The sequence below is a fragment of the Sinocyclocheilus grahami genome, unplaced genomic scaffold, assembly GCF_001515645.1.
Source record: "Sinocyclocheilus grahami isolate Dianchi unplaced genomic scaffold, SAMN03320097.WGS_v1.1 scaffold266.1, whole genome shotgun sequence".
Lineage (NCBI taxonomy): Eukaryota > Metazoa > Chordata > Actinopteri > Cypriniformes > Cyprinidae > Sinocyclocheilus > Sinocyclocheilus grahami.
In genome coordinates this window covers 901,399-915,668 of record NW_015505445.1, presented here as the reverse complement: position 1 = coordinate 915,668, position 14,270 = coordinate 901,399, and the positions used below count along the sequence as shown (strand labels likewise).

The window sequence follows — 14,270 nt, the reverse complement described above, 5'->3', positions numbered from 1 at the left end:
AAATAGCAATGTGTAACATTTTACCATATTTAGTGCAACACTTATTTGTTCCCCACAAAATAGTTTTTTTTCACTAAATGTTTGGATTTCTAAAATTGTGCAATGATTTTTCTAGAATAATTTTGCTGCCGAATTACCCACTAACCTAGTTTATGATACATTTGTCATAGATTATAAATATACATAGGCCTATATTTTTTCATATTTATTGTTTATTTTATTTTTCTTTATAAATAAGTAGTCTGTATCTAGTAGATTGTGAAAGAATGATTATCAGTTCCACACACACAGAGATATATAAATTCTAAATTTATTTAAATGGGGGAAAAAAACTTCACTGGTATCGGATCAGTATCTGTATTGGCCAATACCAAACCCTAGGTATCGGTATCGGAGGCGAAAAAGGCGGATCAGAGCATCCCTAATCTAAACTTTTCTAAAGACAGTAACTTCCCCTCAGACATGCATTCATATAAACTCCTACCCCTAAACTGAATCGCGATTTGTTTAGCATTTCAACCGATTTGAATCGTCACATATTTGAATCGATTTTCAACCAGCTCGCGGTTAATCGTTACATCCCTATGTAGGAATGTGTGAAAACAAGCCTTGGTCTGAAAAGACCCCCAAGGTGGCATGTGTCACCTTAAATTGATGCTCTGTAATTAATAACACTGCACATGGAGGCTCTTTAATTCCTGGAGCAGTTGGTATTTCCGTGAGACTCCATTCTAGGCTTCAGTTACACAAATGTTAGCGGTGCAGTAAATTACGGCTGCATTAAATGAAACAGATTGCTTGTAGAAGCAAGACAGAATGAAAGAACGCTTCAGTGAAGAGAGGCTACAAAAAGTGCTCAATTAACAGCTCTCCATTTCAAGTGCAGCCTAACCAGACAATCACTGTCACTGACTCTTGCAAGCTATAGGGGCACAAAGTGGCCTAGAGAGAGGACAATCAGGTCAATGGGACACATATCTGCTACTTATGCATGGTATTGGACTACAAGGCTGTACCTTTGTAGTAGGGCTGCACAATTAATTGAATTTCTAATCGCGATTACAAGTATGGATGCCACAATTATGTAATCGTTCAAAGCGGTAATTAATCGTTCAAAGTCCACTTATGTTATTCTGCATGCTTAAGAGGCGTTTTTTGTTATTTAATGTTATCTTAAGGGTTTTTCCCATTATTTAAATTATAGTTTTAGTATAACATTACAATACCATACATATTTTTACTTTTTTTATCATTTAAAGCTGCCGCCAATCCGATGTATAGTTGAAATTTGATTAATACTATAGAAAAGCACTCAAAGTTTTTCAGTTAAAGTGTTTTCAGCTTGTTTATTTTCATATAAAAATGCGGCATGCAGTTGCATCAAACAATTATATAAACATCCTTCAATGTAAAGTGTGATAATCGTAATTGATAATTGCAATTACAATTTCAAGGGAATAATCGATAATTATGATTTTTTTAATAATCGTGCAGCCCTACTTTATAGGCAGACTGCAATCTAAAAAGCAATCTGTTGTCATTTAAAGGACAAGGCTAGTTAAACTGAACCCAGACTCTCTACTGAGCCTATGGATTTAATTAATCTCAAATGGAGGACTCTGAATGTAAAAAAAGCAATGCAAAGCACTCATATTTGTCCTAAAAATACGCTACATTTTTTAGACATTTCCTGACAGCATTCGTGAGATTCTCCACTAGATTTAACATCCTTCGCCTCTTACATCATGGCAAATGCGACAGTTATGTGCAGTGACAGTTCGTGGAGCGGAGTGCCTTGATCCTCTGGCGTAGCAGCATTATGCGTCTTGCTGGTGGGGGATGATGAAGCTGCCATGTGTGCGTGTGTTGAACAAGCTCTGGGACCGGGCTCCCATAAGCCATTCTACTAAGCGATTAGTGGCTTTGTGCCTGTTGTACGTTCTGTATTACAGATAGTGAAGAGAGCACCTAGGCCGCATTTACACTGGCACAAAAAAAATCTGATCTTTCGCTCACATCTGACACAGATCGGAATTTGTTGCACACATGTAAACACAAAAACCCGCACGAGATCCAATTTTTTTGCATTCGATTCCAAATGTGGATTTTGTGTGGATACACATCTGATATCTGGACATCTGACCTATGTCTAAACACACATATTTCACTAAAGAATACTACCTCTAACGAGCTGTAGATAAAATAGTCTAACAAATTAAAATTACCGTTATTTTCCGGTCTTTATCCATTCAGTCAGATTTTGTGCTGCAAAACATCCATGACAGCCGTTATTCATGCTGGCAAATAATAATGGCCATTCAACGTGAATTATATAAATAATTTTAATAGCACAGCCATTTAAAACCCGAGGGTCTACCATGTGCATAGTAAAGCGATCACTGCAGACAATCCTTTTGGGCGGGAATTAATTAATGTAAACACAGATATCGGATACCAGTAGTGTCTAAAGTGAATGTAAACAGACGTGCCAAAAAATTGGATATGGTCAAAAGATAATCTCTGTGCATTAAGACTTGCAGTGTAAACGCAGCCCTAGAGAACAGGCCCTGGGTTCTTGTGCTGTCACTCTCGACTGGGTGGAGGACATTAAACATTCATCTCCACCTTCTGGAGGGATTTTGCCCTCTCTCTTCCCTGAGGAAATTGCTCTCTGGGGAGAAGATTTCAGCTGTGGTGAAAAATCTAACCATGATATCTAACTGCTCTCCCTAGACATGGATGCGAAACGCAATATGAAAATGCAGCATTTAGTGGAGTGTATAGTGTATAAAATAAATAAAATAAAAACACCAAATAGTGGCCCAAATGCAATCTGCTGGATATTGTTTTAGCAGAATGCAGAAAATTATTGATCATCACCCTCAGGAGGTCAAACTAAATAGTATGTGAATTTAATTTTCTATTAATTTTATACATTAATAAAACCTCTAAGCAATATTTAAAAACACAAAGTCACAAACTGCTTCATAGACATCGAAATGAACATCAAAATTAAAATTAGGGCTGTGCGATATGGACAAAAAAAAAACATAGCGATTTCTTCGATCAATTTTGCGATTTCGATTTTAATCACGATTTTGACACACACAGACATGCTTTACAGTCATAAATGCATTCAGTGTGAATTTAAAACATTTCCAAAAGAAAACCAATTAGAGCTTTATCAAAAAGCTGTAACATGTCTCTAGAACAGACATAAGGCAAAATAATCACTAAGTAAAGGTGTAACAAAATGTCTCTAGAATAGACATATGGCAGAAAAAAAATAAAATTAAAATCCCGTGTCCAGGGATTTTTTTTGCCATGCATTGGTCATAGAGCTCTTTGTGGCGTTGCCTCAATTGTTGAACTAGATTTGTTGCGCCAAGTTCACACGTACTTCGTCTGCAGTATGTATACAGTATGTGTATGCGGTGCAGAAGCAGAAATTTCCGTGCCAATCCATGTTATTATTTTACTGCGAATAATGCGCTGTCACTTTCAGCCTGAGAGCGTTCAGAGCGCGCAGCACAGCAGAAATAGATTCCGTGCGGAAACGATCGCAGCATGACTGTTGCAGACGCACCTCTCCTGGAGTGCACTGCCGGGGCACAATCGCGTGCAGTGTGAACGCTCTGATCCGTTAACATGGGCGCCGAAAAAATACGCACCACAGGTGGAGTGTGTGAACCTGGCGTTACGTTTGTATGCCCGCCTGGTCTGTTCTGTTCTCGTGCTCCATTTGGCACGTTGCATTCTGATTGGTTCGGATAGCATACTGCGGGGCAGTCAGGGCGCGGAAAATTGTGCTGTAAAGCAATTTAGAAATCGCGCACGCTCAAATCGCGATTTCGATTAATTCGCACAGCCCTAATTAAATTTTTTTTTTTAAAAATGAAAAAAGAAAGATTTTAAAAGTAACAAGACTTTTTCCTCAACACAAACAAGGGATTTGTTCCTCGAGTGTCATTTAAAAAAGTGACACTGGCATTTTGGATTTGGAAATCGGGCACAGCTGCTGTGCGGGCCTGTCTATAAGTAGCAAAAAAAGCAAGCGATTAAAAGAAGTTTCTTTTTGTCTAAACATCTCTTTCTCTTTTTGATCCATCCAAGAGGCTTCCTGCGTTGTCTGACATTTCACCAAAGGAAACCGCACTATTCCCCTCATCACTCAGACTGCAAACCAGGTGTAATGTTTGTGTTTAGCACACATAAGGATCCATCTATCAGCACATGCTTGTCATGTTTCTTTTCACATGCCGGCCTGAAAGAGCGATCACTTTTCTATCCAATTCACTCACCCTTGAGTGCCGCTTTTGCCTCTGACCTGTATAATTACAATTCAGTATGAACGAGCTAAAGGCTGTGCAATATGCACCCTATTCAACAACAATTTATTGAATATTTATGTCTTGACTAGCCTGCTCTGCTAAACTAATAAGGGGAAATGCAACAATGAAGCACTTTTTGTTAAGAGCTCAAATAGAAAACCATGCTGTGTCACTGAACTACTCCATTGTGATTGACTTTTGCACTGAGAGAAAAACAAAAAACTGCATTAAAGAGAATATAAGAGAAATGTAAATTATAGACATTTTTGAAAGAATTTTATTAAAGAATTAAAACAATAGACAAACCATATTCGGAGGCTGGTTGTCAAAAAAAATGGTTCTAGTAGCATTTGTTTGCAGATGTTGCTTGATTTGATATTTTGCATGTGATTTTTAAGCGACCATGTTTTCCAAAAGACAATGCTGTTGTAAAATAAAACCTTCACATGAAGAGTTCACATAAAAGATGTTTCCCTTGCCATCACCTTCATACGTTATCTGTGAATCCGTGCCCTTACTGCTCTGAAGAATTTCAATATGTCATAGAAAAACACATCAGCAAGCAATAAAGTAAGCTGACTAATCCTCTTAGCTCTAACATCTATTTACAACCACAGCTGCAGATTGGAATGGCCGTATATTTCCTCCGGCAAAAACAGATTCCAGCTCATATCAAGACGAGCTGTCAGTCACGTCGGCTTCCATTGTCTGCCGTAACATCTTCATCAGCGCTTGGCTCCGCAGACTACCGTGAGGCAGCGTCCTTCAATCGAAACAGTTTCAGTTCCTACTCAGTTAGCTGATTAATTGTGGTCACCGAACGTCACTGACTGTGGTTACGTGATATATGCACGAGTCAGGCGAACGGAAGCCTCCTCTGCTCCACTGACTGAATGACATGCGGCGGATGAGGAGGAGGAGGACAGCGAGAGTTGAAGGAGGGTGAGCCCAGTGCTTCCCTGCTCTGGATAATGATGTGCTCCATTCTGCCTCCCCTCTGAGAGGCTCTTGGCTGAGTGAGCACATCCCAACAGAGCCGTCCATCAAACTCAGCATGCAGTGGCCCACAACCCCCTCCTCACAGCGCACACACGTACAACACGCACACTCGCATTCATTCACTCTCTCTATTCTTTTGGTCCCTTTTTTATCTCCTCCCTGGTGCCTTGTCATCTGCCTCCCTTCAGAATCACATGGCCAGCAATTTCTCTGTTGCTAAATCACTTTCAGGCCAATTTCAGCCCACTCAAACACACACACACACACACACTTGGTTCAAACTCAATACGAAGCATCAACCAGGGCAGGGAGGATGGTGTTCAGTGGCAGGGCTCGACAATAAGGACTGCCCAATGGCCCGGGGCCAGCGTGAAAGATGCTCGGGACAGTTGACAAATTTGTGTTTTTAGGCCTTCCTAATTTAAAAATTCTAGCGATATTACAACATTCAAGCAAGACGCGAAATACAACTCCATTCAGTACTCACATGCTGTGTTCTGTGTATACAGCACGCAAACAGAGCTTGAACGGACAAATACATACAAAAGTACGTCAAAATACCCTTCTTTGCGACTAACTTCGTAACTTTAACAATGATTCATCTATTATTTAATTTATACAGGGGAATACAGACGCACCGGAAGACTGGCCATTTTTTGTTTTATTTCAACCGATCTCTGTTCCGGGTTTGCACACAAGCATGCAATCATTTATCAAGATGTGATTTGTGTGGAAATATTACAAGGTCTGTAAATGGCCTTTAACAGAGGCCAGAGATGCTGAAGACGGGTGTAAAGAGAAAATACTGTAAAAAGCAGAGCAAGACTGCTGTTCACAATGTGCGAAATATTGGAATAAAATCCTAAATATTGAATTGGGGGTTTATATTAATGTATCTCTGAGGGGAATTGACTGTTTTCAGAAAAGTTTACATGGCGTTTTCTTTTAATCTTGGCTTTGTATAATGCATTTAAAGTAGTGTTAATAAGCACAGCTCTGCTTTGTTTACAGCGGTAACACAAGGAAACACTGTATCGCTGTTGTTCCATAAGCGCCACCTGCTGTCAGAGAGTGAATTTGCGTTCTCATTCAGGCCATCTGCTGTTTTTCCTAAAGCATAATTTAATTTGTCTCTTTGTTCTATACATCAAATTGTGCTATTGCTTGTAATTTGTTAATTTGTTCTTATTTACTGACTTTGCACTTGTCTTTAATAATGTTTGAACCTTTGTTAGGCTAGGGCCTGGTTTCACAGACAGGGCTTAAACCAGGATTAGGCCATAGTTCAATTAGGACATTTAAGTATCTATTATAAATGTATAAATATATAGCATATTATAAATGTGCCATAGAAAAAAAAAAACATTACTGGTGTGCATCTTGAACCATACTTACATGTTTTAAAATATATCAGTACAAGTTTATTTTAGTTAAAATAACCCAGACATGCATTTTAGTCTGGGACTAGGCTTAAGCCTTGTCTGAGAAACCGGGGGTAGTAGTTTTTGCTGTTTTGCTGTGGTATCGAAATTAGAATAGAGAATTGTAAAATTTAATTGGTATCTAAAACGTTGGTGCCATATAAGCTTATTTATTAAAATAAAAGATAACATGGGTATAAAACAATTATAAGAGCAACAATTTTATTTTTTTGTGGCAGGGCCAAATAATTGAATTTGAATTTAGAAAAAAATACTTAGCGTTGAGCCCTGATTGGGTCCTTAAGACTGAGATGTATTTAAAAGATGCATTTAAAATGTACTTTTCTACAATATTCTTAGTAGATTTCCAGAACAGAATATTATGCTGATGACATGAAATTAAAAAGCTAAAATAAATTTTTTTAAATAAAAAAAAGTTTTTGTTAAAATAGAAGCAATTTAACTGGTGGTCTCAGACTTTTGGACCCCACTTCATACAACTTCATAAAACTGCCAATCCCAAATAACAAAATGGCCAAATATTGTTTGACAAATCAGCCTGGGTGATATATTAACGATGTGCGATATTGAAAAAAAATAATCTCTCTATATTTTTGGGGATTTTATCGATGACGATGATTAGACGATATTTTGCTGAGTGTGTTATTGTGCTGGTACCTTAAGTTTTTTGCGCTGTGACATACTTAATATTCAATCTGCTTGCTCGATGTGCCTACCTTTACATGACACACGAGAGAGACTGTCAACAACTGAAACTCATTGAACATGCAATGTTAAAAACATCTCACAATTTTGATTCGATTTTGATTCAGTGACCATTCAGAAAACAATTCAACAAGGTAGCCCTCTGCAAATCTTTGGTGAGTTAAAGAGACTAGATGCCAAATTCAATGAAAAGCTTCTGTAAAAAAGCCATAGTAAGATAGGGCAGCACGATAAATCTCCATCACGTGCGTGCTTTCACATGGAGCAGCATTTACTACACAGACCCGTTCTTCACTGACAAGCTGCGCAAAACCACATTAATATATGCTTCATGTGAAAGCGTGATGGAGATTTACCGCTGATTATGGAACTGGCTTTTCTGACAAGATGCGCATTAAATATTGCATATGATTTGTCATGCAGCCCTATAGTAAAATATTTTTTGTCAGACCAATCAATAGAAATACAATAAGAGGCAGCTCTGTAACAATTCATTCAGTGTAAATTAAATAACACATCAGAATGACTTTAAACTATGCCAATCAGTACATCTTGTTTTCTGTAGATCTGCACGAGACTGATCAACTACTGAGCACGTGATGCACTAAGTAAACACATATGCCCTTTAAAAATAAAAGTACATAGGCTGCTGCAGAAGCACTGGGAGAGCCATTTCTTCAGGTTGCACACTGCATACAATCTATATCTGTAACATTTTGTCCTGTGTTTGCTTTATCAATAAACAGATTTTTTTATAATTTAATAATCTAATGCGGACCAGTTCAGAACCGCAAAGGAATTGCAATGCATCTGCGAATTGATTTTCCCCACATTAAGTTAATGCATTAGGTATCATGAACTAATAATGAACAAAACTTTTACAGCATTTATTAATCTTGGTTAATATGAATTTATACATATGCTAACACATTAACATTTCAAGTTGTATAAAGTAACATTAATGTGTTACTGTTAATGTGTTGAATAAAGTCTTTTTTTTTTTCTTTTGCACACAAAAAGTATTCTCGTAGCTTCGTATAATTGCGGATGAACCACTGATGTCACATGGATTATTTTACAGATCTCCTTGCTATGTTTCTGGACTTGGGAACATTTCAGTTGCGTTGCTGTCTATGCAGGGTCAGACAGCTCTCAGATTCCATCAAAAATATCTTAGTTTGTGTTCCGAAGATGAACAAAGGTCTTACGGGTTTGAAACGACATGAGGGTAAGTAATTAATGACAGAATTTTCATTTTTGGGTGAACTAACCCTTTAAAAGAGGGGAAAAACTTTGGCTGGGACCTGGCAGGGAGCTTCAGGGGAAGTAAAAGTACACTCACGCTGAAGATCAAGGTAACACAAAGGCCAAATGGCACTTCCCCCTGATCCGGCACATCAATCAACTTAAGAATCCCCTAATGGATTCTTCCCTCTAACCTGTGGGTGACTGATATGCATCTTGGAACACAGAAACCACGGAATCTGATACTGAAACAAGGTGTCCCATTCTTCACTCCTGTTCTCAGGATTCCAATGTAATATTAAAACACAATGCTTTAAGATCTGCTGCGTGAGGAAATTTGATTTTGATGGGCTCAGAGGAAAGGAGATCGTTTTAAGCTTTCCTTTAGCCTTGAGAGTGTTTTTTGGTTCAGATTAGTCAAAAATTAGCATTAAAACCACCTCAAAAGGCAACTCGAATTCAAAAAGTGCTACCTCACAATATACAGACCGCATTTCTTCTTACATATCATGCAACAAGCCCACAGTGATGCAGTACAAATATCTGCCGGGTTGACAGTAGCATGACCCTAGATAACCTCTACTGCCATAGAAACAAAAAGTGAATGAGTCTATGAAGTGTGCAGCTGCTGTGTGTAAAAAAAACAGTGAGAGACATGCCCTCCGGCAAACATGTCATCCAACTCATACAATCCTGTAAGTTGCAGATACACAAGCATGAAAGCCACACATATAACTCATTCAACACTTAATTAGCACACTGTCAAGCGTCAAATTGCCCACTCAAAGTGAACATCCAAACCTTCAAGAGGTCTGTTAGTGAGTCAATTGGGCAAAAGAGACTTGTGCTTAATTAACATTTTTCCCTAAAAGTTGCCTTTAATTATAATTTCAAAAGTCTACGGCAGCCAAGTTCATGCTGCATGAAAATAATCGATCAGCCCGAATTCAATGTGCTCAGGAATCACATTAAGCTCCACAACCATCCTGGTGCTTTAAACAGACCTTCTTTTACATGACAAAAAACATGCACTGCTAATCTACAAGCATCCTTGCACAGGGGGTTGCTGCATTCTTTGAAATCCAAAGACCAACAAAGATAAAATAATTGGTGAGTGGAATCATACCATATCACACCACAAAGACCCATTCATTGAGGGGAAACAGAGATAAAAGGTGCTGAGATGGGAGCATAAACTGCTGCACACTTGTAAGAGCGCATCGTTTCTCTGCGAGCGCCCTACGCTCCCTCCCGTGCACCACTGGAATACATCAAATGTGGACAAGATGGCTAATTAGTCCTCATTACAAAGGGAGCCAGGCTTCTTACATCAGCAAACAATCGCATCCATCAGAGCTTGACAGCGCAAATCAAACGGAGACAGAGCGGCTCTCATCAGCAATATCGTGTGATTTCTATTTAGTTGACTGATAGGAGCTGGACTGCTGCCAGCGAGAGTGAGATGAAGGGGTTTTCGACATGCATGGTATCATTTCTTGTCATTACCACAAACGTAACGCGTCTGCTTTCTGCAAACAGATCCATGAGTGGTGCTCTGTTTCGAAAGGGAATAAACACACTAATCGTTATTGACAAATATGCCGTTTTGGAGTGTCTGAATTCTCCCAACACCTCGTCTTTCCCCCAAATGTAAGAAAAGTACTGGATATAAAAGAGCAGATGAATTACTGTGTGCAGCCACATATTACTCATCAGTCCACACCACATCAGTCAGCTAATGAGAAGTGTTGGCGGGTTCACACATAAAAAACACAGTGCAGCCCAGACAGACATAGAACATACGTAACTGAGGATACGCAGCTACACTCGCTTACAGGAATACCCCAGCACTGCACATGTGCACTTTTATTTGCTGGGCGGTATATCGGTGTTTATTTTTGTTATGATATGAATTTTTTAAATACCAGAATAAACATGTCGCTTAAACAACGTTCGGAACGTGACACTGTTTGTAAGGGGTCCCTTTTCACTGTTGCACTGTGGTGAGGGAACAGCTATAAGTGTTACGAAGCGTGAAAGTTCTGAAACTGAAGCTGTAGAACTAATAGAACGTGATGACGCAGAAGAACTCATCCACAATATCCACATTGACCGTCACACATATCCACCGCCCCCTGCCATCAACTCCCGCGTCTCACACACTCACGAACGCGACTTTAGCACTAGATTTAGCAACTTTCAGACCCTTTTAGCAGCTTTTTCCATAGAATATTCATACTGACAAACCTAGCGACTTTTTTGGATAAACCTTAGCTACGGTTCAGTTGGAAGATTTCGCCAGTGCTGTCCCGTGAACGCGAGGTCTGACTTTCCCGGAGAAGTGTCACCTCTCTTGGCGTCTGTTCTGTGCAGTGAGTGGCAGAGAAGCAGCGAATTCAGTTGGCCGCACCGCAGCACCTGTCGCTTACTGATTGTTTGGAATTATAAATATGAGCGTAGTTTGTCTGTTAATATCACATGCACTTTTTTGTTTGTTTTAGTTTGTTACTCAGACGCAGGCAGTGCACTGCATGAGACAAAAAAGTAATATAGCCAAAACAACCGCATAGCCGCTCTTTAGTGTAGATGCATGTTGATTTTATCAGACAATGCCGCGATTATAAATGAGTGACTCCTGGTTAACATGTATTACAAGGGGTCGTGTTTAGTCACTATTTAGTGTGGTATTTTTTGACAATATTCACTCATAATGACAGTAAAATAGGGCATTCTAAGTCAATATACTGCAGTATTTCCTCTCTCAATCAGTAGAAAATATGATTAACACCCGGTCATACATGAAAAAAAATACCGTCATGTACCGTGAAACGGGTATAATTTTGAAAAATACCATGATATACATTTTTGGTCATACCGCCCAGCACTATACACGCATTAAAAAAAATTGGATTTTCACACCAATGCCATTTAAGAATCAATTTTGGTTCCCCAAAAAGCTTTCCGTGAACAGATGTGACGAATGTAAAGAATATTTAAAAAAATCTAAAGAACCTTTCTTGCAATGGAAGCCTTCCATGTATGTTAAAGCTTTTCCATGGAACCATAGTTCCCAATGAAGAACCTTTATTTTTACGAATGTACAACAGATACTGAAATGTAGGCCTACTACACAGATACTGAAGTGTCCAGCCAGTAGGCACATGAATATCTCATGAACAGCTCAAAACCTATTCAATTTGGGGGAAAAAATGGCAAAGAACTGAAAGCCAGGAAGTGTTAAAGCGCTGTAGGTATCATTAAAGTTGTTCCTCATGGTTACATCGTTTAACAACAGACATTTTTTGTGAGATATCATAGGGAGCGAAGGATGCATCTATGCTGCTTTCAAAAACCAACCAGACATCCTGAACGAGGGGTCAAATAAGGGTGATCTCCAAAACGTAGTCTTCCAGAACAAAGAATGAGAAACACTTGATTAAATGACCTTCGTGAGCACACCTAGACCTGTTAGTGACAGCTTCCAAACGAACAGCACAGACACGAGAGCAATGCAATCATCCAATTAGACAAACCAGAAAGACAACATTAACGTCTGATTCATTACTCTTAGCTAAACTGATATTACAAATGGGCAGCATGTTACTCCAATTCTTAAATCAAGCAGAAAATGTTTCACTTACAGACCTGTTACAACATAAGCGTCACATCCTGAAGAATTTCTGACACCTGATTGACCTTTAAACCGTTTTAACCGCTTTATAATACCAGGAAACCCCAAGAAATGAATCTGAACAGCAAACGTCTCTATAATAGCTTGACAGCATATAAACACACCCAGACATTAAATGCCTTTGATCAAACCCAACAAATGCCAGCCATAGCGTTCAATGGGAAATCTGACTGGAGCCAAACACTGCAGCACTGCAATAGCAAACATGCATCTGCACGCACGCATGATCATGGAGCTGCAGTCAAAGCATTTGCAGGCAAATCCAATGCAATAAATTGTGTTCAAGCTAATGCAGGACAAAGAAAGTTTGCCTGACACTGCAATGGCTGCACAGGCTGGCTGCCACACTCAATCTAGTACCAGTCATCAGACTGAATAAATGACACTTAACTTGCACGATAGGACTGGTGTTTCTATGAATCTTAAAGAGCATATCAACAAGTAAAGCATTGAAATCAGCTGCATTAATGATGAGATCAGAATTGCAATACTGCAGAAGTCCAGTGTAAATGCCCATACCTGGTAGACGTGCCCTTCCGTACATCACAGATGCTGCATTTGAAGGCTTCGGCACTGTTTCTGAAAGTGCACACGCTACAGTCCCAAAATCCGTCGTCCGCTGTAGGTTTGGCTTGTCTTTTCGGCCTTAAATAACAAAAAGAAGCCCAAATTATTAAGGTCAACTTCCATGTTGTCCCCCGAACATCCTACACATTGACTTGAATGCGTTTAACATAACCGAAGTGGCACAGAAAAGTGACAGAAAATCCGAGCCATGACGTGCGAGGACGGTTTATTAGAACCGGAAAATACTGGAAATTCACGCTAACCAGCTAACTAGCCACGGTTATTCTCCACTGCTCCTAGTCACCGGGCTTAACAAAGATATAATACACTTAAAGGGTCTAGATTGGTGTCCGCTGGCACGGCAGTTAGCGTTAGCCAGCGAGCTAAAGATATCGCGTCGGTGAACGGCGTGAAATTGAATGGCAAAAACCGTCCATTTAACGGCGAACTTCGATTAAAAACCCCGTCCGAAGAGGCCAGGCGTATCCCGTAGGAAGAAAATCTCTTTGTCTGAGAGGCACCGAGTCGTGTTTAGAGTCCTCTGTGAAGAAGAGAAAGCCGCCATAGCTGCGCTTGATTCTGAGAGAAAGGAGAAACACTCCTCGAGAAAAGCATCCGAATATCCACCGAGCGAAAGAAAATTAAATCAGCCGCGCGGACACCAAAACCGCCTCGGAAACTACCGACTGTGGACGCTTTCTTACCTGGTTGGGCTCTTTTTGTCGCCCATGGTGGAAAAAGAGATTCTCAAAAGACCGAAAAGGGTTCAGTAATTAACAATAATTGTGTGTGAAGGTCCGTGTGAGCGTGTACGTGTGTGTATGGTGGTGGATCCACACAGAGAGACGCGCTTGCAGGCTGACTCGCCTTCCCCCGACTGACTGACTGACTGACTCTAGGCAGGGCGAAAAGACTGCGAACCCCGTGACTGCGCCGCCCAATCACCGCTGTCGTCGGTTTAAAAGTCTCAGACCGAAAAGGGTTCAGTAATTAACAATAATTGTGTGTGAAGGTCCGTGTGAGCGTGTACGTGTGTGTATGGTGGTGGATCCACACAGAGAGACGCGCTTGCAGGCTGACTCGCCTTCCCCCGACTGACTGACTGACTGACTGACTCTAGGCAGGGCGAAAAGACTGCGAACCCCGTGACTGCGCCGCCCAATCACCGCTGTCGTCGGTTTAAAAGTCTCGCCAGAAATAATCGGCACGGACAGAGTAATAGCACTACACTACTCTCCGATTGCCAAGCGTAATTAGACTGCGTGCCTGTCGAGGTGAGAGAAAGCAACA

General features: G+C 40.1%; 1 protein-coding gene across 1 annotated transcript in view; it reads right to left on the bottom strand.

Annotated features, from left to right (window-relative positions):
* The window catches only part of LOC107599415 (RING1 and YY1-binding protein B), a 29,227-nt gene extending 15,315 nt beyond the window's left edge, over window positions 1–13,912 (bottom strand). The window contains exons 1-2 of the mRNA XM_016290996.1: window positions 13,685–13,912; window positions 12,933–13,058 (exon numbers count right to left, since the gene is read on the bottom strand). Of these exons, the coding sequence (XP_016146482.1) occupies window positions 12,933–13,058; window positions 13,685–13,710 (152 nt within the window). The 5' untranslated portion in view covers window positions 13,711–13,912. The remainder of the gene's footprint in view (window positions 1–12,932; window positions 13,059–13,684) is intronic.
* Window positions 13,913–14,270: the final 358 nt, after the last annotated feature.